At 43.8% G+C, this 24,595-nt stretch overlaps 4 protein-coding genes across 4 annotated transcripts in view; 1 reads left to right on the top strand and 3 right to left on the bottom strand.

Moving 5' to 3' along the window:
* Window positions 1-3,158: 3,158 nt before the first annotated feature.
* Window positions 3,159-4,094, bottom strand: LOC133019595 (olfactory receptor 8G17-like). The gene has a single exon (XM_061086128.1). The coding sequence runs from the start codon at window positions 4,092-4,094 to the stop codon at window positions 3,159-3,161; it is 936 nt and encodes a 311-aa protein (XP_060942111.1).
* A 6,319-nt stretch (window positions 4,095-10,413) lies between these two features.
* Window positions 10,414-11,349, bottom strand: LOC133019588 (olfactory receptor 8G17-like). Its single transcript, XM_061086119.1, has one exon. It carries the CDS (start codon window positions 11,347-11,349, stop codon window positions 10,414-10,416), a length of 936 nt encoding a protein of 311 aa, XP_060942102.1.
* A 4,767-nt stretch (window positions 11,350-16,116) lies between these two features.
* Window positions 16,117-17,052, bottom strand: LOC133019561 (olfactory receptor 8G17-like). Its single transcript, XM_061086088.1, has one exon. The coding sequence runs from the start codon at window positions 17,050-17,052 to the stop codon at window positions 16,117-16,119; it is 936 nt and encodes a 311-aa protein (XP_060942071.1).
* Window positions 17,053-24,251: 7,199 nt separating this feature from the next.
* LOC133019724 (hepatitis A virus cellular receptor 1-like) overlaps window positions 24,252-24,595 on the top strand; it is a 4,229-nt gene continuing 3,885 nt past the window's right edge. The window contains exons 1-2 of the mRNA XM_061086282.1: window positions 24,252-24,300; window positions 24,447-24,595. The exon at window positions 24,447-24,595 is cut by the window's right edge and continues 32 nt beyond it. Coding sequence (XP_060942265.1) covers window positions 24,252-24,300; window positions 24,447-24,595 — 198 coding nt within the window. The remainder of the gene's footprint in view (window positions 24,301-24,446) is intronic.

The raw sequence follows: 24,595 nt of genomic DNA, 5'->3' as shown, positions 1-24,595 counted from the left end.
AATTTAGAGCCAGGATGGGAGGAGAGAGAGAGCGGAGGCGTGGCAATAATAGACTCAAAATGGTGGGTTAACTTGCGTTATTCAAGATGGAGTCTATGTTAATGACACCATGTGGCCGGAGCGCACACTGGTGGTCGTCACATGAATTACACAAAGGAAATTTTAGACAAAGAGAATTCTTATCTCTGCTTGGCTTTGGGGGCCGAATGGTTTCCAGATGTGTTCAGCCTCTCTAAGCATAGATTTAACTATGTGACATGACCTGTATTATAAATACAGATCGGAAGTGTGTATAGGTCGGTTTAGAAGGAGAGAGAGAGAGAGAGAGAGTGAAAACATGTAAGGAGAGTTCAAAGAAGCTCTTAAAAACACGCCAGAGATAGATTAACAGTGATTCACCCCTCAGCCCTCAAGCGAACGTTGTGGGCCGAGGTTCTGATCGGTGAAATCACTGCAGACTCACACAGACGTTAACAGTGCGGGCGGAGGCGCTTCTCGCGGCCCTATTTACTGTAACACAAAAACATTGCCATCAAACCGGAAACCGGAAGCAGCGGCTCGGAGTAGTGGCCGGCTAAAACAATGGAACACGGAGGTTCCATCAACAAAATACACTCAAGTATTAAATCAATACGCTACGTATTAAACTAACATCTGCCCAGATAATCAAGTCTCTTACTGTACCACCCTCGCGGTGTGTCTGCGCCTCGGCGCGAATGTGTCGGGGGCCAGTGAATCACGTGGTCTCTCTCACGAGCGGAGCTCCGGAGCTCAGCCGCTGGACCGGAAAAGGAAGCGAATTATTCCTGCTGTCTTGACGGAATGAAACTTCGTCTTCTTCTGTAACAGCGGAGAACGTGCTGTTTTACAGGAACGGAGTGGATTGCCTCTTACTCCTCAGCGGGATGAACGTCGCAGGGGACGGCTGGTTTGAAGCCGTTTGTAGATCGTTGGAAAAACAAAAGTAAAGTCCGTGGGGAAAATGAAACAGTTTGAGATCGTCCAGCGAGCAATTTCCTGTTTGATCTTTCCAAGTTAAAACAGGAAAATTCCTTTTCAAAATAAAAACGTCGACTAAGATAAAAGAATAAATGAATGAAATGAATTGAAACAAACATCTTATTGCCTCCTTAAGCAACGGGAACCTCTGGTCAGACCTGAGGAGGCCTAACTGGAACGTCAGTGCTGGAGTGAAAAAGAGCAGTTAAGAGAAAAGTAGTTCCCTCCTTAAGTTTGCTGGAACCTCTGGGCAGACCCGAAAGGGCCTGATGGGAACGTCAGCATCGGAGGAAAGAGAAAGGATTCTGGGAGCACAGCCTTTTTAAGTCATGTTCCAGGTGACTCCACCCTGGGAGGAGGGGTCAGAGGTCAGTGTGGCCCTCCAGCCAATTGAGTTGTCAGGATTTGGCCCCCAGGGGCGGGCTTACAGTGGGGGACCCAGGAAGTGACCTGCTGCCACATGGAGATAAGGGCCCCATGCTGGATTTTTAAATGTAAGGGGTTTCCTGAAGTGATTCCCCAAGTTTTACGACTCTTTGTTATAAGTCAGATCACTGGGACCTCAGTCCCAACAGCTGTCAGATTTGACCTAAGTGGATGTCTCAGGTTTCAGTAGAGTCTCTGCAGAGCTCCAAGCAGCGTCTCCCCCCAGGGCCTGCTGGGGAGCTTCGACCACCAGGAAAACTCTAGAGCTGGTCTCAGCATCGCGTGTAGGCCTCGTTTACGACCCTTTGTCTAAAAGTCAGATCAATGGGGTCTCTCCCAACAACCAACAAGCATCTTTAATCGGCGTCGATGCTAACTAGCTGCTGTCCATAGACCGGAGCTAACACCTCCAATGCCGGACGCTAGTGGTGGCAACGCCGGGTCTCAGTTCTGCCAGAAAAGATTAAATAAACAAATCTTTGGTACAAATAATCAAAGCTGAATGAAATGAATGTTCAACTACACATTTTAACATTTACCCAAAAACTATCAGAGACAAACTCACAGACTTGAATCATGGAAGCTGATGATGATTTTTTTTTTGCTTGTTTTTGACAAAAACGTTGATTTGATCACTTGATTCTTGTCAGTGAGCTTCTGTGCACAAGATTCCACAGAGAAGAGATGGAAAGAAACATCAATAAACAACATATTTGGACACAAGGGTCTAATGTCAGAAATATAAAGTCTGTATTTATTGATTCATGATTTACTGACTCTGATCAACACATCAACTTTTAGGTTAAAGAAGATCTGTTTGTACATGTCTGTCTCAGACACAGACACACACTGCTGTGCTGGCCGCATTGCAGCTGTTTTTTGCTTCACTTTACTTTTACATAAAAAATATAGAAGACTGACAAAGAGACGTTATCATTGATGTAAAAAGAAAAAGCTTCTTGTTGTAATCAAGTGAAACTGCTGAATAAAGTTATTGCTTTATAAGATTATGATGACATTTTGTGTATTTTTACAATTTGATCAATGTTTTGTTATGTTGATGAAGTTAAATGCTCAGAAAATGATGATTATTAACAACAAGTACTGAAGAAAATAACGTGTGTACTTATACCTCCTGGTGTTAGCCTCACATTAAAGTGTTTTTACTTCAGCATCATTAAGAAGAAGATTGAAAAACAGAGTTTCAGTTTCTACAGGATCAGTGAGCAGACACACACACACACACACTCAAACACACACACACACACACACACACACACACACATGCTTCTACGATCACAAGCTGCTGCTTTAGAATCAGAATGAAATAAATCAGATGGACGATGTGGAGACACAAACATGATTAGAAGTTCAATAAGAGTCAAGGTGTGAAGACAATATTATTATAACACTTTCACACTGCTGGTACTTAATGATAATTATAACATTAAAAATAATAAATGTCAATGTTTTCAGATATGTATTTTCTATACATCATATAAGTACAACGTAATGTAACATGTACCTTTTGACACATTTACTTCAATAAAGACTGAATCTGCAGTTTCTCAGTAAAACAATGAAAATGTGATTTACTTTGTTGATTAAAATCATTTATTTCCTGATTCATTATGACTTTAAAAAAAAGGTTCACTGATGAAAACATAAAAACAGAGAAGACGCATGTTTCCTCTAAATAATATATTTTAAACTTCACTGTGTTTATATGAAAATTATGAGACTTTTCTGGACTGAATCAGTTTAGACAGAAACGTTCGTATCTCTTTGGACTGGACTCCGTAGATGATGGGGTTCAAGCTGCCGGGGACGACGTTAAACAGAATGGCGGACAGCTTCCTGTAGTCAGAGTACTGAGGGAAGCGATGCAGAATAACGATAAGCATTCCACATAAGAACATGATCAGGTACGACATCAGGTGGGTGCTGCAGGTCTTCAGGGCCTTACTGTTCAGAGACTTGCTCTTACTGGTCACACACACGACTGTGATCTTAGCGTAGGTGAGAACTATGCTGCCGATAGAAGAAGAGAGCAGGACCACGGTGAACGTGAGGCCGTAGATGTTATTAATAAACACACTCTCACAGGAGAGTTTGAACAGCGAGGCGTTGTCACAGTAAGGATTCATGATCACTGTCCTGCAGCGGTTCAGTCTTATGGTCAAACCCAGCAGAATCCCCACCAGAACAAAGGCCACAACCCAGGCAGACACGGTCAGCTTGACCACCATCTTGTTGGTCATGATGGCGGCGTAACGCAGAGGATTACAGATGGCCACGTATCTGTCAAAGGCCATGATCATCAGTATCGTGTGAGAGGTGGTGGCGAACATGTGAGAGGTGAACGCCTGCAGCACACACTCGTAGTAGCTGATGAGGCGCTCGGAGGGAGGACGCAGGATGTCTGACAGCAACCGGGGCAAGATGATGGAGTTTCCCACGATGTCATTGACGGGCAGGTTACAGAAGAGCAGGTACATGGGCTGGTGAAGGTTCTTATCTATGAAAATCACCACCAGGATGCCGATGTTTAATAACATGATGAGGATGAAGGAGAGTAAGAAGAAGAAGAAGACGGGGTAGACAGAAACCTGTGTGACCTTTAACCCCTCCAGCTGCAGGGTGTCACTGTTCAACGTGAAGTTTTCCATCAACCTGCAAACAGAAGCTCAAGGATCAGTTTTCACATAGTTTAAATAAACAGAGTTTTAACTGCAGACGATAAATCAGGAAAAACAATAGAAATGAAATATTTAAATGAGACAACATTAAAACAGATGAACGACACCTTCAGTTTCTGTGAAGTTATCAAACACCAAGAGAACAAACTTCTGCTGCAGCCGGGAGCTGGATTCACTTTTATAGGGAAGTCGTAACCAAGGGCAGGGAACTCGGATCATCTGGGAATTAACCTGAACAACATCAGAGTTCACGTTTAAACTTTTCTACCTGAAAGCAGCAGCTTGATGAAAGTGAGTCTGATGTGTGAGTGTGAACATGAGAAAGAGGAGTCAAGACTTTGGACCATGTTTACACCAGCATTGCTGGTGCTCACAAAGCCGTCCACCTCCCCCACCTAGGACAGTCTGACCACCTCTCTTTGTTCCTACTCCCCAAATACACACCACTCATGAAACGTGTGAAACCCACAGTGAGGACAGTTAAAGTGTGGCCAGAGGGAACCGACACTGCACTACAGCTCGGGTTCGAACACACACTGGAGGGTGTTTGTCGTTCAGGCCACACTGGACTCTGTTGAGATTTAAGATTTTAGCTTCTCTCTGTATGTGTGTGAAAATGGCATTAGAACTGAAACTTTAAAACAATAAAGCAGGAGGGGGGGCATGAACAGTTTGGGCCAGATAAATGGCCTGTAAACAAATGATTCATAAATAACCTTTGCTCCGTAGTGTTAATCTTGAAATTAGAATGTGTGTGCGTCACATTGTTGTTTAGTCTCACACCTGTCTCTAAAAGGTCTGATAAGATCAGCTGCGTGTTGTGAGACTGTGAAATATGTGACATACTATGCACTGTACTTTAACTTGTTCTCATACTTAACTTTAACATTAATGTTGGGACACGGTTTTTAAGACACCATAGGCCTCCCTTTTCGGCCTACATGTGTGGTCAAAGCTTGAAACAAGCATGCCGCCTCTTCTGGAGTGAACTCAATCTCCCAAGATGCCACAGGTTCTATTGTTCTGAAAAACCAAGGAACTCAGTCTCCCAGGGGGCAACAGGTTCTTTTTGTTTCAGCAACTTCACACATAGGTGTGAAAAGTCACAATGCTCACCTCTTATTGGTCACTCTGGCCCATGACCCGTGAGGTCACAGGGCCTATATAAGACCAAGGTCTGCCCCAATTCTTCCTCTTTTCCATCAACCCCTCTAAGGAGCGAGGCTGCCGGCCTTTCTTCCTGCATCGACGAGAGGAGAAACCGGATTTCTCCAGCTCAACCCTTCTTTTCTAATCTGCAAGGGGAGCGCTAAGGTCTAGCTTCCAGCTCACCTTCTCAAGGAAACCTCCGCTCTCTTCAAGCTCTACAAACTCCTAGCAGAGACTCGGTCTCCTGCAGTCAAGAAATTCAACAAGCAACGGAGCCCCACAGCTCAACAGAAACCTTACGACCAACCGAAGAATTCACACAAAGCCAGGACGAACGACAAACTGCACAGCAGCTTTCTCCCTTTCTAAGGACTGGTAACATACTGGGCTTAATAATGATACTAGACAAAGCACGGCTGTTTATGTGATTCTGTGTGGTGTTTATAAATTTGATACGTGTTGTGTTATTGTGGTTACAAGTTAAATGAAAGTTAAATGTTAGATACGCTCTTCACAGGATCTCTCTGACCCTTTCACTCTAATTAGCATTCACAGACACTGCATATCTCTACCTACTTATCTACCTCCCCACTCCAGAAGAAGGGGGGGGAGCTACCATCTTAGGAGCCCACAGGAATGTGTTACTCTTTTGGTCAACCACCATTTTGAGAGCGCCTCCTTCACACACACACACCCATACATACACATCTTTGTTAGTTAGTAAGTTTTGTTAGTAATTTGTGTTTTTATACTTTATTATGTTCATAATAAATGTTTTCTTTCACAAATGTTCTTTCATTAATGTTGCAAGTGAATTTTGCCAACCTCTACACCAGTGGTTCTCAAAAGGGGGTACGCGTACCCCTGGGGGTACTTGAACGTACTCCAGGGGGTACCTGAGATTTTTTTTTATATATTTAAAATTAGCATCCATTCAAAAATCCTTTAAAAACTGTTATTTAATAAATATTCAATAAAATATAAATGTAAGTTCATGAACTGAATTTTATATTCAGTAGGCTATTCAATTTCATTATCCTAAAAATCCTGCGTCTCCCCCATGCCGATGGTTTGACCCAACCTGGCACACGCCACCTGTCATCACCTCTCATCACTGCCGCCTTGAAAACTCAAACAATGGAGTCGGGGTTGAGGCGCAGCAGCAATGCCGCTGAAAACACGAAGGGACAAGTGGCAAAGAATGCAAAACCTAGAGCAGAGAGCCTTCCCTAAACATCACCGTGAGAGCTTGTGCCCCTTCGGAGCATTGTAAAACACTAAACTCTCTGTTGTGAAGTTACAAATTCATGACAAGAAGTCCGCGTCTCTACCGGTACCCTGTCAAAATAAAAGCATGTAATACAAAAACGGAAATGAAATTGTCTGACCTTAAAGCGAGCAAATATTTCACAATTAATTAACAGAAAGACACTTCAACAATATTAACAATAACATAGATTGAGTTATTTACACTTTGTGTTTTTTCTGTGGGGAGAAATTAGCCAACAGTGCCATTAAACCAGCCTACTTCAGCGGTATCGCCAGATAAAACATGAAAGTCATGTTGGTATTCCACCTGAGGAAACTTTCTGAATTCAGGTCATCTCAAAACACGATGCGAAAAGCCTCCCAGAAGCAAACGGATGATAAATATTCAAATTTTTTATTTTGAGCTAATCTTTTATTTAAAATTCAGTTAATGATTTATTTTTTGTGAAGAAGTGTTTATCTATAATCAAGTTCATGAGTTCAGTATGAGAACATATCTTTATTATGATCCCAAAAGAGGTCACTTTAAGTTACTAATTATTTTTAGTCTTTAGTTATTTTTATATCTTTTTATCTCCAAATAGTTCAAGAGAGACCACTACAAATGAGCAATGTTATGGACATTGATGGAGTTTTAAATTTGAAAGTGTCTTTGCGCTGGTTAGGGGGTACTCTGCAGAATTATTTTTCAAAGGGGGTACATCACTGAAAAAAGGTTGAGAACCACTGCTCTACACTGTCAAGAACTCTATAAACCTTCACTGTTCATTATATAGTCTTTGTTAGTAAATATTGAGATTTCTAATTGAACTAGATCTAAATGAGACTGATCTTAATCAATAAATTGGCTATCTTTTCCCTTCTTTGAAGGGTTGTACCCCGAGATAACTTAAACAAACTAAAGTTATGATTTGATATTAATATTTTAAATATTAATGTTTTATATTTTATTTTGATAACCAAATGTATTGAAGGCCTAAAGGCACACCATCTTTTGGTATGACTCCTAACCATTATTGCACAATTAAAGCATAATTCCCTTAGATTCATTCAACTTCACACAGAGTTCAAGCAGCTGTCCCAGGTTCTGGAGGTCAGACAGAGTGACATTGTTGACAATTTTTTAGGTTTCGTTGATACACAAACAGAACATTGTTTTGATAAAGCAGGAACACAACATTCCTGGATTCCAATGCCAAGAGGCATGCACTAGCCTGTGCACTTCGAGGAGGAAGAACCAAGGACTGTTATAAAATAATACAGACGCCGGCTGTTTGATGCGTTCTGATGCGACTCGAGACTGTCCGGTACTGCTAGAGTGCCGGACAGTGTGTTGGATGCCCGTTGTTTTGCTGTTCATACCATTCATTGCTTTCTAAATAAATACTTGATTAAACAAAAGCAAGTTCGGCTCATCTTCTCATATTTAGGATAAACGACCACGCAACGACAACTCCCACACAGACATCGACTCCTATGCCTCTTCCATTCTGGACTTCATCAACACCAACATCAACAGTGTCACCACCCTCAAACGTATCAACACATTCCCTAACCAGAAGCCATGGATGAACAAAGAGGTCCGCCTACTGCTGAAGGCACGAGACACCGCTTTCAGATCAGGTGATGCTCAGGCCTACAGCTCATCCAGGGCTAACCTGAAGAGGGGCATCAAGAAGGCCAAGCACTGCCACAAGCTAAGGATTGAGGAGCACTTGAAGAACAACTCCGACCCCAGATGTATGTGGCAAGGCATCCAGGCTTTAACAGACTACAAACCCACCAACACCACCCCCCAAAACAGTGATGCCTCCTTCCCTGACGAGCTTAACAGCTTTAATGCTCGCTTTCACAGGGACAACCAGGAGGCAGCCACCAAGGCTGTGCTCACTTCTGACCACCAGCCCCTCACACTCTCCTCCATCGACGTGTGTGCTGCACTGAGCAGGATCAATGCACGTAAGGCTGCTGGCCCTGATGGTATCTCCGGACGCGTGCTCACGGCCTGCGCTGGGCAGCTAGCTGAGGTATTGCATCACCGGTTCATCACTCCCAACCATTGAAGCTGTCCAGAGCAATGATGTCTGCGGAGGGCGCGCAGCATTGTCAAGGACAGCTCACACACACACACACACACACCCCTCTGGGAGACGCTACAGGGTCCTCCGTTCCCGGACCAGCAGGTTCAGGAACAGCTTCATCCCTGCGGCTGTCACCTTGCTGAACTCTGCACCACAGTGTACCGGGGCCACTCAGGGCTGCGTGCTCAGCCCCCTCCTGTACTCTCTGTTCACGCAGGACTGTGTGGCAATACACAGTTCCAACATCATCCTCAAATTTGCAGACGCAGTACCATCCTGGGCCTCATCTCCAACAACGATGAGACCGCCGATAGAGATGAGGTCAGGGGCTTGGCAACATGGTGCCAAGAGAACAACCTGTCCCTCAACGTCTGCAAGACCAAGGGCATGATCGTGGACTTCAGGAAGCTGCAGGTGGGGGGGGTCACGATCAGATACATATCGATGGAGCTGTGTTGGAAAAAGTCTCCGAGTTCAAGTTCCTCGGAGTGTTCATCACGGATGACATGACCTGGTCCAAACAAGCGGACTCGGTGGTGAAAACTGCACAAAACTCTTTACTTCCTGTGGAGACTAAAGAAGTTTGGCATGGCTGCAAAAACACTGACAAACTTTTACAGGTGCACCATCGAGAGCATCCTCTCAGGCTGCATTACTGTCTGGTTTGGTAGCTGCTCTGCTGCTGATCACAAGGCCCTGCAGAGGCTGGTGAAGACAGCAGAGCGGATCATCGGCTGCCATCTCCCTTCCGTGCAAGGCATCTACAGCACAAGATGCCTGAGAAAAGCACGGAAGATCATCAAGGACCACAGCCACCCAGGCTGTGGAATTCTCACACTGCTGCCGTCTGGCAAACGCTACCCGAGCATCCGAGCACGGAGCACCAGACTCTCAAACAGCTTCTTCCCCCAGGCCGTAAGGCTTCTGAATCAGCAGCACTGACCCTCTAAACAGTTACCATGTACATTCTGCTCCACCACCCATACAAATACACTTACTACACATATATTCATATTATTTAATTTAATATTCCCCACTCCTTCACCCGGTAAACTGCTGATTCATTTTGCTACGTTATATGTTATATGTTATATGTTATATATAATGTTATTTTTTTATTTTGTAAAGCCTGTCTACTGCGTAGATTCTGCCTGCCAGGTCACAAGAATTTCACTGCTCTAATGACGCTGACATGGGTGCATGTGACAATAAACTTTGATTTGATCTGATTTTATTCGAGATTTAAAAAGAGAGTTTCAGTTTCTACAGGATCAGTGAGCAGACACACACACACACACACACACACACACACACACACACACAAACACGCTTCTACGATCACGAGCTGCTGCTTTAGAATCAGAATGAAATAAATCAGATGGACAATGTGGAGACACAAACATGATTAGAAGTTTAATAAGAGTCGAGGTGTGAAGACAATATTATTATTACACTTTCACACTTCTGGTACTTAATGATAATTATAACAGTAATAATAATAAATGTCAATATTTTCAGATATGTATTTTCTATACATCATATAAGTACAACGTAATGTAACATGTACCTTTTGAAATTTACTTCAATAAAGAATGAATCTGCAGTTTCTCAGTAAAACAATGAAAATGTGATTTACTTTGTTGATTAAAATCATTTATTTCCTGATTCATTATGACTTTAAAAAAAAGGTTCACTGATGAAAACATAAAACCAGAGAAGACGCATGTTTCCTCTAAAAATATTCCTCTAAAATATAATGTATTTTAAACTTCACTGTGTTTATATGAGAATTATGAGACTTTTCTGGACTGAATCAGTTTAGACAGAAACGTTCGTATCTCTTTGGACTGGACTCCGTAGATTACGGGGTTCAAGCTGCCGGGGATGACGTGAAACAGAATGGCGGACAGCTTCCTGTAGTCAGAGTACTGAGGGAAGCGATGCAGAATAATGACAATAAATCCACTACACAGCATGATCATATACGACATCAGGTGGGTGCTGCAGGTCTTCAGGGCCTTACTGTTCAGAGACTTGCTCTTACTGGTCACACACACGACTGTGATCTTAGCGTAGGTGAGAACTATGCTGCCGATAGAAGAAGAGAGCAGGACCACGGTGAACGTGAGGCCGTAGATGTTATTAATAAACACACTCTCACAGGAGAGTTTGAACAGCGAGGCGTTGTCACAGTAAGGATTCATGATCACTGTCCTGCATCGGTTCAGTCTTATGGTCAAACCCAACAGAATCCCCACCAGAACAAAGGCAACGCCCCAGGCAGACACAGTCAGCTTGACCACTATGTTGTTGGTCATGATGGTGGCGTAACGCAGAGGATTACAGATGGCCACGTATCTGTCAAAGGCCATGATCATCAGTATCGTGTGAGAGGTGGCGCCGAACATGTGCGTGGTGAACGCCTGCAGCACACACTCGTAGTAGCTGATGAGGCGCTCGGAGGGAGGACGCAGGATGTCTGACAGCAACCGGGGCAACATGATGGAGTTTCCCACGATGTCATTGACGGGCAGGTTACAGAAGAGCAGGTACATGGGCTGGTGAAGGTTCTTATCTATGAAAATCACCACCAGGATGCCGATGTTTAATAACATGATGAGGATGTAGGAGAGTAAGAAGAAGAAGAAGACGGGGTAGACAGAAACCTGTGTGACCTTTAACCCCTCCAGCTGCAGGGTGTCACTGTTCAACGTGAAGTTTTCCATCAACCTGCAAACAGAAGCTCACGGATCAGTTTTCACATAGTTTAAATAAACAGAGTTTTAACTGCAGACGATAAATCAGGAAAAACATTAGAAATCAAAGATTTAAAAGAGACAACATTAAAACAGATGAACATCACCTTCAGTTTCTGTGAAGTTATCAAACACAGAGAGAACAAACTTCTGCTGAAGCCAGGAGCTGGATTCACTTTTATAGGGAAGTCGTAACCAGGGGCAGGGAACTCGGATCATCTGGGAATTAACCTGAACAACATCAGAGTTCACGTTTAAACTTTTCTACCTGAAAGCAGCAGCTTGATGAAAGTGAGTCTGATGTGTGAGTGTAAACAAGAGAAAGAGGAGTCAAGACTTTGGACCATGTTTACACCAGCAAGTCTGACCACCTCTCTTTGTTCCTACTCCCCAAATACACACCACTCATGAAACGTGTAAAACCCACAGTGAGGACAGTTAAAGTGTGGCCAGAGGGAACCGACACTGCACTACAGCTCGGGTTCGAACACACACTGGAGGGTGTTTGTCGTTCAGGCCACACTGGACTCTGTTGAGATTTAAGATTTTAGCTTCTCTCTGTATGTGTGTGAAAATGGCATTAGAACTGAAACTTTAAAACAATAAAGCAGGAGGGGGGGCATGAACAGTTTGGGCCAGATAAATGGCCTTTAAACAAATGATTCATAAATAACCTTTGCTCCGTAGTGTTAATCTTGAAATTAGAATGTGTGTGCGTCACATTGTTGTTTAGTCTCACACCTGTCTCTAAAAGGTCTGATAAGATCAGCTGCGTGTTGTGAGACTGTGAAATATGTGACATACTATGCACTGTACTTTAACTTGTTCTCATACTTAACTTTAACATTAATGTTGGGACACGGTTTTTAACCTTTGTGTCGTGTTCGTTTCTCCCCCCTTACTTTGGTGCTCCCGGTCAAATTTGACCGGCCTGTTTTAACTGCCCTTACATTAACACAAAAACCATTGATCGTCACCAAATTGTATTTAACTCCCTTTTAACCTGTAAACAATGTCTCAGACTACTGGTTACATGAATAACTGCAGTGAATAGACACAGAAATTGAAAGTTGTATTCCAAAATCCCCTCTTGTTCTGCCTCCTCTGTCCTGGGGGGATGAATACCAGAGCAAGTTGCCATCCTTGGACTGGAATGTCACCTCAGGTGTGTCTTCCACAGGGGCCTCTTCCCCAGGTGCCTCTTCCTCAGGGGCCTCTTCCTCGCCATATGTTGACTGTTCGGTCTCATGATGGTCTGGATCAAAATCAGGATCGTTGTCTTCTATTTCTGAAACATCCTCCTCTATTTCTGGTTCAACTCCAATCCCGTCTTCATCAGTTTGAAAAAAAAGGTCAAGAGCCTCTCTGACAGAAAAACGTCTGATCGGGCGCCGACTCATTGTGTCCAGAGTAAAATAAGAGCAATGCACAAGCAAGCTATATATAGGGGATCTGTGAGAAGATATCATACGTTTTGTATCGAAAGTGTGGTTCACGTGGGGGGATGGACACATTAGCCCGGGAAAGAGCCAGGTTCCCATAACAAACACCTAATTGGTAACTTTGAAGTGTTACACGTTTAGTCTGGAAGGTGTGGTTCACGTAGGGGGACAGGCACATAAGCACGGGAAAGAGAGGACACATGGTCAGTCTGAAAGGGGTTCACGTGGGGTGGAGTGTGTGTGTGTGTGCGTGTGCGTGCGTGTATGTGCGTGCGTGCATGTGTGTGTGTGTGCGTGTAGGTGTGTTTGTGTGTGTGTGCGTGTAGGTGTGTTTGTGTGTGCGTGTGGTGGTGGTGGTGGATTTGTGGTTGTGTACTATCTGATGAATGAACACAATCTAGGGTCACCCATTCATTTCCTATGGCGGTCATTTTTGACCGGGAACACCACAGGTGTTACAAAGTTGACTAAACAACTAAAAATTCAATGAAAGTAGTGATCAGCAATTGTAAATGTTCAAATGCCTAGTGTGGAGGATATCATAAGCCCTTGAGACAATAAAATGTAAAACACAATATTTATGATTGATCGAAATGGAAATCGGTCAGATTTGACCCGAACACGACACAAAGGTTAAGACACCATAGGCCTCCCTTTTCGGCCTACATGTGTGGTCAAAGCTTGAAACAAGCATGCCGCCTCTTCTGGAGTGAACTCAATCTCCCAAGATGCCACAGGTTCTATTGTTCTGAAAAACCAAGGAACTCAGTCTCCCAGGGGGCAACAGGTTCTTTTTGTTTCAGCAACTTCACACATAGGTGTGAAAAGTCACAATGCTCACCTCTTATTGGTCACTCTGGCCCATGACCCGTGAGGTCACAGGGCCTATATAAGACCAAGGTCTGCCCCAATTCTTCCTCTTTTCCATCAACCCCTCCAAGGAGCGTGGCTGCCGGCCTTTCTTCCTGCATCGACGAGAGGAGAAACCGGATATCTCCAGCTCAACCCTTCTTTTTTAATCTGCAAGGGGAGCGCTAAGGTCTAGCTTCCAGCTCACCTTCTCAAGGAAACCTCCGCTCCCTTCAAGCTCTACAAACTCCTAGCAGAGACTCGGTCTCCTGCAGTCAAGAAATTCAACAAGCAACGGAGCCCCACAGCTCAACAGAAACCTTACGACCAACCGAAGAATTCACACAAAGCCAGGACGAACGGCAAACTGCACAGCAGCTTTCTCCCTTTCTAAGGACTGGTAACATACTGGGCTTAATAATGATACTAGACAAAGCACGGCTGTTTATGTGATTCTGTGTGGTGTTTATAAATTTGATACGTGTTGTGTTATTGTGGTTACAAGTTAAATGAAAGTTAAATGTTAGATACGCTCTTCACAGGATCTCTCTGACCCTTTCACTCTAATTAGCAATTAGGAATGTGTTACTCTTTTGGTCAACCACCATTTTGAGAGCCCCTCCTTCACACACACACACACACACACACACACATACATACACATCTTTGTTAGTTAGTAAGTTTTGTTAGTAATTTGTGTTTTTATACTTTGATATGTTCATAATAAATGTTTTCTTTCACAAATGTTCTTTCATTAATGTTGCAAGTGAATTTTGCCAACCTCTACACCAGTGGTTCTCAAAAGGGGGTACGCGTACCCCTGGGGGTACTTGAACGTACTCCAGGGGGTACCTGAGATTTTTTTTCATATATTTAAAATTAGCATCCATTCAAAAATCCTTTAAAAACTGTTATTTAATAAATATTCAATAAAATATAAATGTAAGTTCATGAACTGAATTTTATATTCAGTAGGCTATTCAATTTCATTATCCTAAAAATCCTGCGTCTCCCCCATGCCGATGGTTTGACCCAACCTGGCACACGCCACCTGTCATCACCTCTCATCACTGCCGCCTTGAAAACTCAAACAATGGAGTCGGGGTTGAGGCGCAGCAGCAATGCCGCTGAAAACACGAAGGGACAAGTGGCAAAGAATGCAAAACCTAGAGCAGAGAGCCTTCCCTAAACATCACCGTGAGAGCTTGTGCCCCTTCGGAGCATTGTAAAACACTAAACTCTCTGTTGTGAAGTTACAAATTCATGACAAGAAGTCCGCGTCTCTACCGGTACCCTGTCAAAATAAAAGCATGTAATACAAAAACGGAAATGAAATTGTCTGACCTTAAAGCGAGCAAATATTTTACAATTAACAGAGGGTGGTGAAGACAGCCGAGCGGATCATCGGCTGCCATCTCCCTTCCGTGCAAGGCATCTACAGCACAAGATGCCTGAGAAAAGCACGGAAGATCATCAAGGACCACAGCCACCCAGGCTGTGGAATTCTCACACTGCTGCCGTCTGGCAAACGCTACCCGAGCATCCGAGCACGGAGCACCAGACTCTCAAACAGCTTCTTCCCCCAGGCCGTAAGGCTTCTGAATCGGCAGCACTGACCCTCTAAACAGTTACCATGTACATTCTGCTCCACCACCCATACAAATACACTTACAAGACATATATTCATATTATTTAATTTAATATTCCCCACTCCTTCACCCGGTAAACTGCTGATTCATTTTGCTACGTTATATGTTATATATAATGTTATTTTTTTATTTTGTAAAGCCTGTCTACTGCGTAGATTCTGCCTGCCAGGTCACAAGAATTTCACTGCTCTAATGACGCTGACATGGGTGCATGTGACAATAAACTTTGATTTGATCTGATTTTATTCGAGATTTAAAAAGAGAGTTTCAGTTTCTACAGGATCAGTGAGCAGACACACACACACACACACACACACACACACACACACAAACACGCTTCTACGATCACAAGCTGCTGCTTTAGAATCAGAATGAAATAAATCAGATGGACAATGTGGAGACACAAACATGATTAGAAGTTTAATAAGAGTCGAGGTGTGAAGACAATATTATTATTACACTTTCACATTTCTGGTACTTAATGATAATTATAACAGTAATAATAATAAATGTCAATATTTTCAGATATGTATTTTCTATACATCATATAAGTACAACGTAATGTAACATGTACCTTTTGACATTTACTTCAATAAAGACTGAATCTGCAGTTTCTCAGTAAAACAATGAAAATGTGATTTACTTTGTTGATTAAAATCATTTATTTCCTGATTCATTATGACTTTAAAAAAAAGGTTCACTGATGAAAACATAGAAACAGAGAAGACGCATGTTTCCTCTAAAAATATTCCTCTAAAATATAATGTATTTTAAACTTCACTGTGTTTATATGAGAATTATGAGACTTTTCTGGACTGAATCAGTTTAGACAGAAACGTTCGTATCTCTTTGGACTGGACTCCGTAGATGATGGGGTTCAAGCTGCCGGGGATGACGTGAAACAGAATGGCGGACAGCTTCCTGTAGTCAGATAACTGAGGGAAGCGATGCAGAGTAATTAAAGACATTCCACTAAAGATCATGATCATATACACCGTCAGGTGTGTGCTGCAGGTCTTCAGGGCCTTACTGTTCAGAGACTTGCTCTTACTGGTCACACACACGACTGTGATCTTAGCGTAGGTGAGAACTATGCTGCCGATAGAAGAAGAGAGCAGGACCACGGTGAACGTGAGGCCGTAGATGTTATTAATAAACACACTCTCACAGGAGAGTTTGAACAGTGAGGCGTTGTCACAGTAAGGATTCGTGATCACTGTCCTGCATCGGTTCAGTCTTATGGTCAAACCCAGCAGAATCCCCACCAGAACAAAGGCCACGCCCCAGGCAGACACAGTCAGCTTGACCACTATGTTGTTGGTCATGATGGTGGCGTAACGCAGAGGATTACAGATGGCCACGTATCTGTCAAAGGCCATGATCATCAGTATCGTGTGAGAGGTGGTGCCGAACATGTGAGAGGTGAACGCCTGCAGCACACACTCGTAGTAGCTGATGAGGCGCTCGGAGGGAGGACGCAGGATGTCTGACAGCAACCGAGGCAACATGATGGAGTTTCCCACGATGTCATTGACGGGCAGGTTACAGAAGAGCAGGTACATGGGCTGGTGAAGGTTCTTATCTATGAAAATCACCACCAGGATGCCGATGTTTGCTGAGATGATGAGGATGTAGGAGAGTAAGAAGAAGAAGAAGACGGGGTAGACAGAAACCTGTGTGACCTTTAACCCCTCCAGCTGCAGGGTGTCACTGTTCAACGTGAAGTTTTCCATCAACCTGCAAACAGAAGCTCAAGGATCAGTTTTCACATGGTTTAAATAAACAGAGTTTTAACTGCAGACGATAAATCAGGAAAAACATTAGAAATCAAAGATTTAAAAGAGACAACATTAAAACAGATGAACGACACCTTCAGTTTCTGTGAAGTTATCAAACACAGAGAGAACAAACTTCTGCTGAAGCCGGGAGCTGGATTCACTTTTATCGAGAAGTCGTAACCAGGGGCAGGGAACTCGGATCATCTGGGAATTAACCTGAACAACTTCTGAACTGAGATCAGTTAGAAACACTCTGAAGTTATTAACAACCAGAGTCTATCTCCAATATTCAGCAGGAAACTGTTAAAACATGAAGAATTCTGAACAGTTTGGTGGATTTGATTCACTTCATCCGACACAGAGACCAGTTCACCATGTGTGGCTGCAGGGGGCGCTGTTCTTCAGTTAGAGCAGGGGTCACCAACCTTTTTCATTACATTACATTTCATTTAGCTGACGCTTTTATCCAAAGCGACTCACATAAGTGCATTCAACCCCGAGGGAACAAACCCAGAACAACAAGAATCAAGAAAGTACAATTTCTTCAGAAATAAAGCACAAAGTGCTATAGGTAAGTGCCATTTAAGTGCTACTAACTTGTTAGTATTTTTTATTTTTTTTATTCAAGGTACAGTTGGAAGAGGTATGTTTTTAGTTTGCGGCGGAAGATGTGTAAACTGTCTGATGTCCGGATGTCGATGGGGATCTCATTCCACCATTTAGGAGCCAGGACGGCAAACAGTTGTGATGTTGATGAATGTTTAGCAGTGAAGGAGCAACGAGCCGATTGGCCGAAGCAGAGCGGAGTGAACGGGCGGGGGTGTGAGGTTTGACCATGTCCTGGATGTAGACAGGACCGGATCCGTCCACAGCACGGAACGCAAGCACCATGCCAGTACCAGTACCAGTCTTTTTTTTTTTTTTTTTACACATCTTTTTAGTAGTTTTTTCGTTCACATACAGCAATAATTCACACATACAGTGTATACAAAAATTCTTAGAGGTAGAAAATAGCGGAAGGATGTCCTACACGATGTATGATGATAACAACAATGAGCTTAAACTGAGACAGAACGGCTTCTATGAACCACAATTAACCCTTGACCCTTCCCACCCACTGACAAGAAAAAAGTAAAATAACTGCATAATTAAACCATGACATACTTTACATTACATAAAAAATGAAAAAAAAATTAGTTGTTGAGATAATAGAGAGTAGTAAATAGAACGAAGTTGAGGGGGGGGGGCATCTAGTCACTTTCTGGGTGAATAGTAGTTCTAAGTACTCTAAGAAAGGCTGCCAGGTTTTGTTAAAAGCGTTATCAGAACCCGCCAGAGAGAATCTAACCTTCTCAAGTTTGATATGTGTGAGGACCTCCCTAAGCCAGCTATTGTGTGAAGGTGGAGTAACTTGTTTCCATTTAAACAAAATAAGGCGTAGTGAAGGCCAGTACCCGGCGTTTCGATGCAGAGAGACAAAAGGCCGGAGCATGCTTCTGCGTTTTCACGGGCCCGGAAGCGCAAGAGCCCTGCCAGGCCCCCTACGTGCTAACGTATCCCTTCTTACGTCCTTACGTGCGTCGGCCAATTTTTCTAACTAGACGGCAAAGCCCTGCAAGCGTCACCCGCCCGCAAGGGCTGTGATTGGTCTGCTAACTACATCATTTCCGGAGTCGCATTTCCGGTTCATGCCCTGAAACCACGGAAGATTTCGAAGAACGAATATGGACCAGATAGAAGAGCACTTGGCAGAAGAGATCCGACACTATGACCACTAGTATAACCCGTCACTAACCGGTGGATTTTTCCGCCAGAAAAAGGCTCTGAGGAGCCGCCGTGGCGATGTAAATAAATCGCTCGTCTTCGTGCCACACACGAAGAAGAGCCGACTTCGACAAAAAACATTACTCCGCCTAGTATTCTGGCGGGGAATTGCATGGCAACACGCGCAACGGTTGGAAAACCATGAATGACAACGAGTCCTGTGTTACAACTACGTGCTTGCGGGCCCCTGACAACGCAGAAGCATGCAAATTTGGCACCAAAAGCTGGTGAGGTTCGAACAGGACCAAAACATATGTGTGTGATTAGCAGGCGACTGCTTACATCTATAACAACTGTCACTGGTGCCTGGGTAAATCTTCGCCAATCGAACATTTGTGTGAACCAGCTTAAGGATTTGGACCCATTGGTCGTCTGAAACTGGAACTCCTATCTCCTGCTCCCAGGTCTGCTTCAGACGAGTTGTTTGGTCAGGGTTGAGGGAGTCAATGGAATTGTAAATCACAGAGATGGAGCGCTTTTGAGCAGGATCGAGGACGAGCAAAGAGTCAATCAGAGACCCGGGCGGGTGGTTGGGGAAGTGTGGATAGGCAGTTTGGACAAAGTGCCTGTAAATGTAAATGTATTTTCTTTGTAAAGGTCTAGGTCTAGATAAAAGGTAGGGTCAGATGAGGAGGGAGGGAACAGATGGTTTTTAACAACCGGGGCCAAAGTTGAGGGTTCATTCAAGCCATAATGTTTACGAAATTGATTCCAGATTTTCAGCGAGTTAGTAACAACAGGGTTCTGTGAGACGTTATGGATCTTGAGGGGGAGCCGCGCGGTAAGGAGGGACGGTAAGGAAAACTTTGAGGACCCTAGTTCTGTCAGAGCCCATGATGGGCCTGCGTCGTCTCCTCTGTCAAGCCAATGACCGATTTTGTTAATATTACATGCCCAAAAGTATTGGATAGGATTGGGTAGTGCAAGACCGCCCTGCTTTTTGGGGTGTTGTAGAACAGCTTTTCTAGTACAGGGCGGCTTATTCAACCACAGAAACGACAAAATCGTCCGGTCCAGTTGCTGAAAGAAGGACCGTCCAATAAAAATCGGAATGTGTTGGAACAAATAAAGAAATTTGGGGAGAATCACCATCTTAACCAGGTTAACTCTGCCAGTTAGGGAGAGAGGGAGGGAGGACCAACGAGTCAGATCTAGCTTGCACTTGTCAATGAGAGGGCGAAAATTTTTATTAAAAAGGTCCTTGAAAGATGCAGTCACAAATATGCCCAGATATCGAAACCCCTCTGAAACAACTCTAAATGGGAAAGAGGTTGGCGGCATCTTCTTGGACAGATCATTTATAGGAAGAAGTTCACTTTAATTAAAATTGAACTTGTAACCAGAGTATCTGCCAAATTGGGTTAAAATATCTGAGATAACAGGGATGGATGAGGCTGGGTTAGACACATATAATAACAAATCGTCGGCATAAAGGGACAGCTTGTGGGTGACATACGTAGGAGCATGGTCTGAGATCACTATACTGTGATACTCGCCAGAGTTGACCCAATGCAGTAGCCTGTTATCGGCAAGAAATAAATCGATTCTAGAACATGTACGATGGACATGGGAGAAGAATGAAAAGGCCTTAGTGGTTGGATTAAGCGATCTCCAAGGATCATAAAGACCAAGCTGGTTCATAAAAGATTTCAATGTAGTAGCTGAACTGGACAAAGTGAGGGGCCTAGCGGAGGACTTATCTAGAACAGGATCTTGAATAAGGTTGAAATCGCCACCTATAATAGGGTATTGACTGTCCATGTCCGGGAGGGAAGAGAAAAGAAGGGTTATGAATTTGTCATCATCCCACACAGGGGCATAGACGGGTCTGGGCCGGTCTCCCTGTCGCGGTTTAGCAGCTAGGGAGCGGTGGGCCCGGTCCATCAGGACGTCCGAGAAGAAGGACGTAGGTCGGACACCTTCTATGGACTCAGGCAGGCCGACTATCCTGATGTTGTTGCGTCGGCTTCGTCCCTCCAGATCGATGTTTTTGTTTTTGAGTTTAGCACAAGCCTCTGATAGGGTGGAGCATGATGCTTCAAGAGCTTGGATGCGTTCCTCAGTTAAATTGGCGTTGGACTCCAGACTCTCAATTCTTTCACCAAAGTCAGTCACTGTGGCCTGCACCGTGTCAAGTTTAACCTCAAGCGAGGCAAACGCCGACCTGAGCTCAGCGGACAGCGCCGCCGATATGGACTGGTGGTGCTCCTCCAGCAAGCTAGTCAGAGCAGGCATGCTAATCTGGTTAGCTATGGCGAACGAATAATCTTTCGCGGTTTCTCTCTCTTTAGCCAGCCTGGTTCCGGAGGCCATGAAGCGTGGAGGATTTTATTCCCTCTTTACTATGGATTCGGGTCGGGTTTGGGTTATGAAAAGTTGAGTTTTTACAAGTCAGTGCGGGCGATGCGTGCGTCTACTCTGTTCCCCTCTCCACCGGAAGTCCCCCAAGTACCAACTTTTGAGACTGAGAGCTACTTCGAAGGTACTGAGTAGTACGAAGGGCTACTTGTTTGACACCTTTCAATATGAATAATAATATATGTGAAGAGACTGTCTGATCACGTCAATGTTTATTATTCCTAACAATAATAATTAACAATGTGTCTCTCTGAGTGAGTGAGTGTGTGGGGGGGAGCCCCGGGGCCTGTGTGTGTCTGTGCTGTCTGGACACACACACACACACATTTCCTGCTCCTGGTATCATGCTGTGTGTGTGTGTGTGTGTGTGTGTGTGTGTGTGTGATTTCCCAGGAGTCTCAGTGACCAGCAGGTTAATAGAATCAAACCAGTGTTCAGGGGCCGACGGTCAGGAAGTCGCTGGAGACGATCTCCTCTTCACCTTCACACCTGCAGTCAAACCAGATGTGAACTGGGTGAGTGAACCAGATGTGAACCAGGTGTGAACCAGGCGTGAACCAGATGTGAACCAGGTGTGAACCAGATGTGAACCAGATGTGAACCAGATGTGAACCAGGTGTGAACCAGATGTGAACCAGATGTGAACCAGGTGTGAACTATCAGTTTATCAGTGATGATCTTATGACAGTGAAGTGAAATGTCTATTTATATATTTCATCATCTCTGTGCATCCAGAATGTTGTTAGCCTAGCTTAGCACAAAGAGCATGAATCCACCAGTGGTCAGTTCCTTCTTTTCTTTCTGGAATAAAATGTGTGTATTTACCAAAGTGATGAAGTTCTAAACATGAAGTTGTTATTTGTGTCTCTGGTTCTTCCTCCTGTCAGTTGGAGATGAGTCCCTGCAGACTACTGCCCCCTGGTGTCCACTCTGATAAACATGTCTGTTCTCCCTCAGGACAAATTACATCAGAAACTGTTGATAAGTGTTTTGTTGGTAACGGCTCATTAAGCTTCCCCTGTGTTCAGAGATATTAACGCTCATTAGCGCTGCCGAGGTAACAGGACACGCAGTGATGAAACCGCCGGGCCGTCAGGAGGCGGAGCCGTCCCCAGAGCTCCCAGCATGCAACAGAAACAAACACACTCAACCCCTTCAGGGGCGAAACTGAACAAACACAAGTTTCTTTTCACTAATAACTTTTTGTCTGTTGATGTAATGAATGTAAAAAAAACATGATATGTTTGAATATTTCTAGTATACAGTATATATTATTTATATATATATATTTATAATATGTTGAATGCATCATAATCCAACAGTTTAAACACAAGAAAAGCTCATCAGACGCCAACAAATCAGATTCATCCAAAAGACTGAATGAAAAGTTTGGATCTTTCATGTTTTTGTGATGATTCATTGAATAAACGACTCCAGCTCAATAAGATCTGCACATATTACTACTACAATACTATCCATGGATTCAGGTTTACTGAAATATTTATATTTTAAACACATCTCATTGTATTTATTTAGTGAGGATACTTTGACCGGAGCCTTTGTCTCCATGGTTACAACACTAAACACTCAGATGTTAATTTCAGTTAAAGTGACTCGATGAGATTAAAGGACGTTCGCTGTCATGGTTACTGTCAGACAAAGATGGATTCCAGAAACACAGTGTTTCATCAACTGAACTTGTGTTGTGATGAAGCTCTGGTTCATTCATGCTCTGTATCACACACACACACACACACACACACACACACACACGTACGTATGTTCATTAACAGAGAAGGATATAATATTAATAATAATAATATTAATATTGGAGGTGGTCTCAGTTCTTGTTCAACCTGTGAGGTGGAAGGTTCCACTTTGTTGCACCGATGTGATGAAGCCTTGTTCAACGGACCAACATGATTCCTCCTGTTCGGCTCCGTGAGGCTGAACTGATGCTAACATGCAGACGTGTTACTGTGCTGAGGTTCCTGGTTCAGCTTGTTAATAATTAAACTGCTTGTGTATAGTTTTATTATTTTGACAAAGTCCTCAAAGAACCTTCAACCATGTGAACTCTCTGCAGATTGAATCTGAATCCAAACAAAGACGGAGTTTAAAGACACGTGAGCGAGCGGAGCTGCAGGAACAGAACACACGTGTTGCTTCAGGGAAATCTGAATCCGTGTTTGTGCGTTTCATGTGTTTCAGAGCAACAAGAGTCACTTTGTGTTTTACTATCTGAGGATTTAATGTTTAAATGATGATATGAAACATTTCTCCAGATCCTGAGCTTTAACATTTCACAGCTGTTTGTCTCAGAAGTGACTCGGTGAGAATCTGCACATGATACCACATGTTGTTGTTGGTCTGTGGTTGGTTATGTGTGTGTGTGTGTGTGTGTGTGTGTGTGTGTGTGTGTGTGTGTGTGTGTGTGTGTGTGTGTGTGTGTGTGTGTGTGTGTGTGTGTGTATGTGTGTGTGTGACGTGTCTCTGATATTTGACTGATCAGATTTAGATCATGGTCACCAGTGTTAAAGAACAGACTGGGACCCTCAGACCATCACTGGTCTGGATCGAGATGAAGCTTCCATGAAGGAGTCTTTTCTTTAAACCACAGAGAACAAAGAAACACTGGAGTCGATTCTACAAAAGACTTTTCGTTCGTCTATTGATCAGAATGTTATGATCAATGGTATCAGGTGCTAGCAGTTAGCCTAAGCACTTTGTTATTATGTTGCGATGTCACTGAAGCTTCAGACTCAACACAGGAAACAAAAATCCTCCGACAAACATTTCTTACGTATCAACGTGATGTGAAACAAACTCTGTTCTTTGTTTCACAGAATTATTTCAGACGTGTTTCACAACTTCAGTCTATAAATATCAGGACGAGTGGAAAAAGGGAAGTGAAATGAGTGAGTTGTCCATCTGTTGTGCGTCTGTCGTCCGTCCATCTGAAACACAACAACATGCTGCCGCTGCTTCTCCACATCTTCACCTGCCTCTGTGTCCTCACAGGTGAGTCTCAGCCTGACTGCTGCTCTTTGTTTTCACCTGTTTCTCAGGGGACCATGTTTATTTACAGCTTGAGTTCCATCACAGCAGCCCCTGGTGGACTTTGGAGTAAACGCAGTTTCTTTTAGCGCTGGCCTGTGTGTCCCGAGCCACCACGGAGACGGTGGTGGGCACAGCCGGGCGGAGGGTGACGCTGCCGTGTCGGTCGGAGGCCGTGAAGCGGAGCGGTGTGGAGGTGTGCTGGGGGCGGGGGGAGCCGTCACTCTTCACCTGCCACAACATTGTGATCAACATGGCC

Source organism: Limanda limanda, chromosome 14 (genome assembly GCF_963576545.1).
Source record: "Limanda limanda chromosome 14, fLimLim1.1, whole genome shotgun sequence".
NCBI classification, from domain to species: domain Eukaryota; kingdom Metazoa; phylum Chordata; class Actinopteri; order Pleuronectiformes; family Pleuronectidae; genus Limanda; species Limanda limanda.
The sequence above is the reverse complement of the archived record's forward strand: the minus strand, read 5'-3'. Positions and strand labels throughout refer to the sequence as shown.

Coding starts and splice junctions, on each gene's coding strand:
- LOC133019595 (XM_061086128.1), bottom strand. CDS start 4,094: ATGGAAAACTTCACGTTGAACAGTGACACCCTGCAGCTGGAGGGGTTA.
- LOC133019561 (XM_061086088.1), bottom strand. CDS start 17,052: ATGGAAAACTTCACGTTGAACAGTGACACCCTGCAGCTGGAGGGGTTA.
- LOC133019588 (XM_061086119.1), bottom strand. CDS start 11,349: ATGGAAAACTTCACGTTGAACAGTGACACCCTGCAGCTGGAGGGGTTA.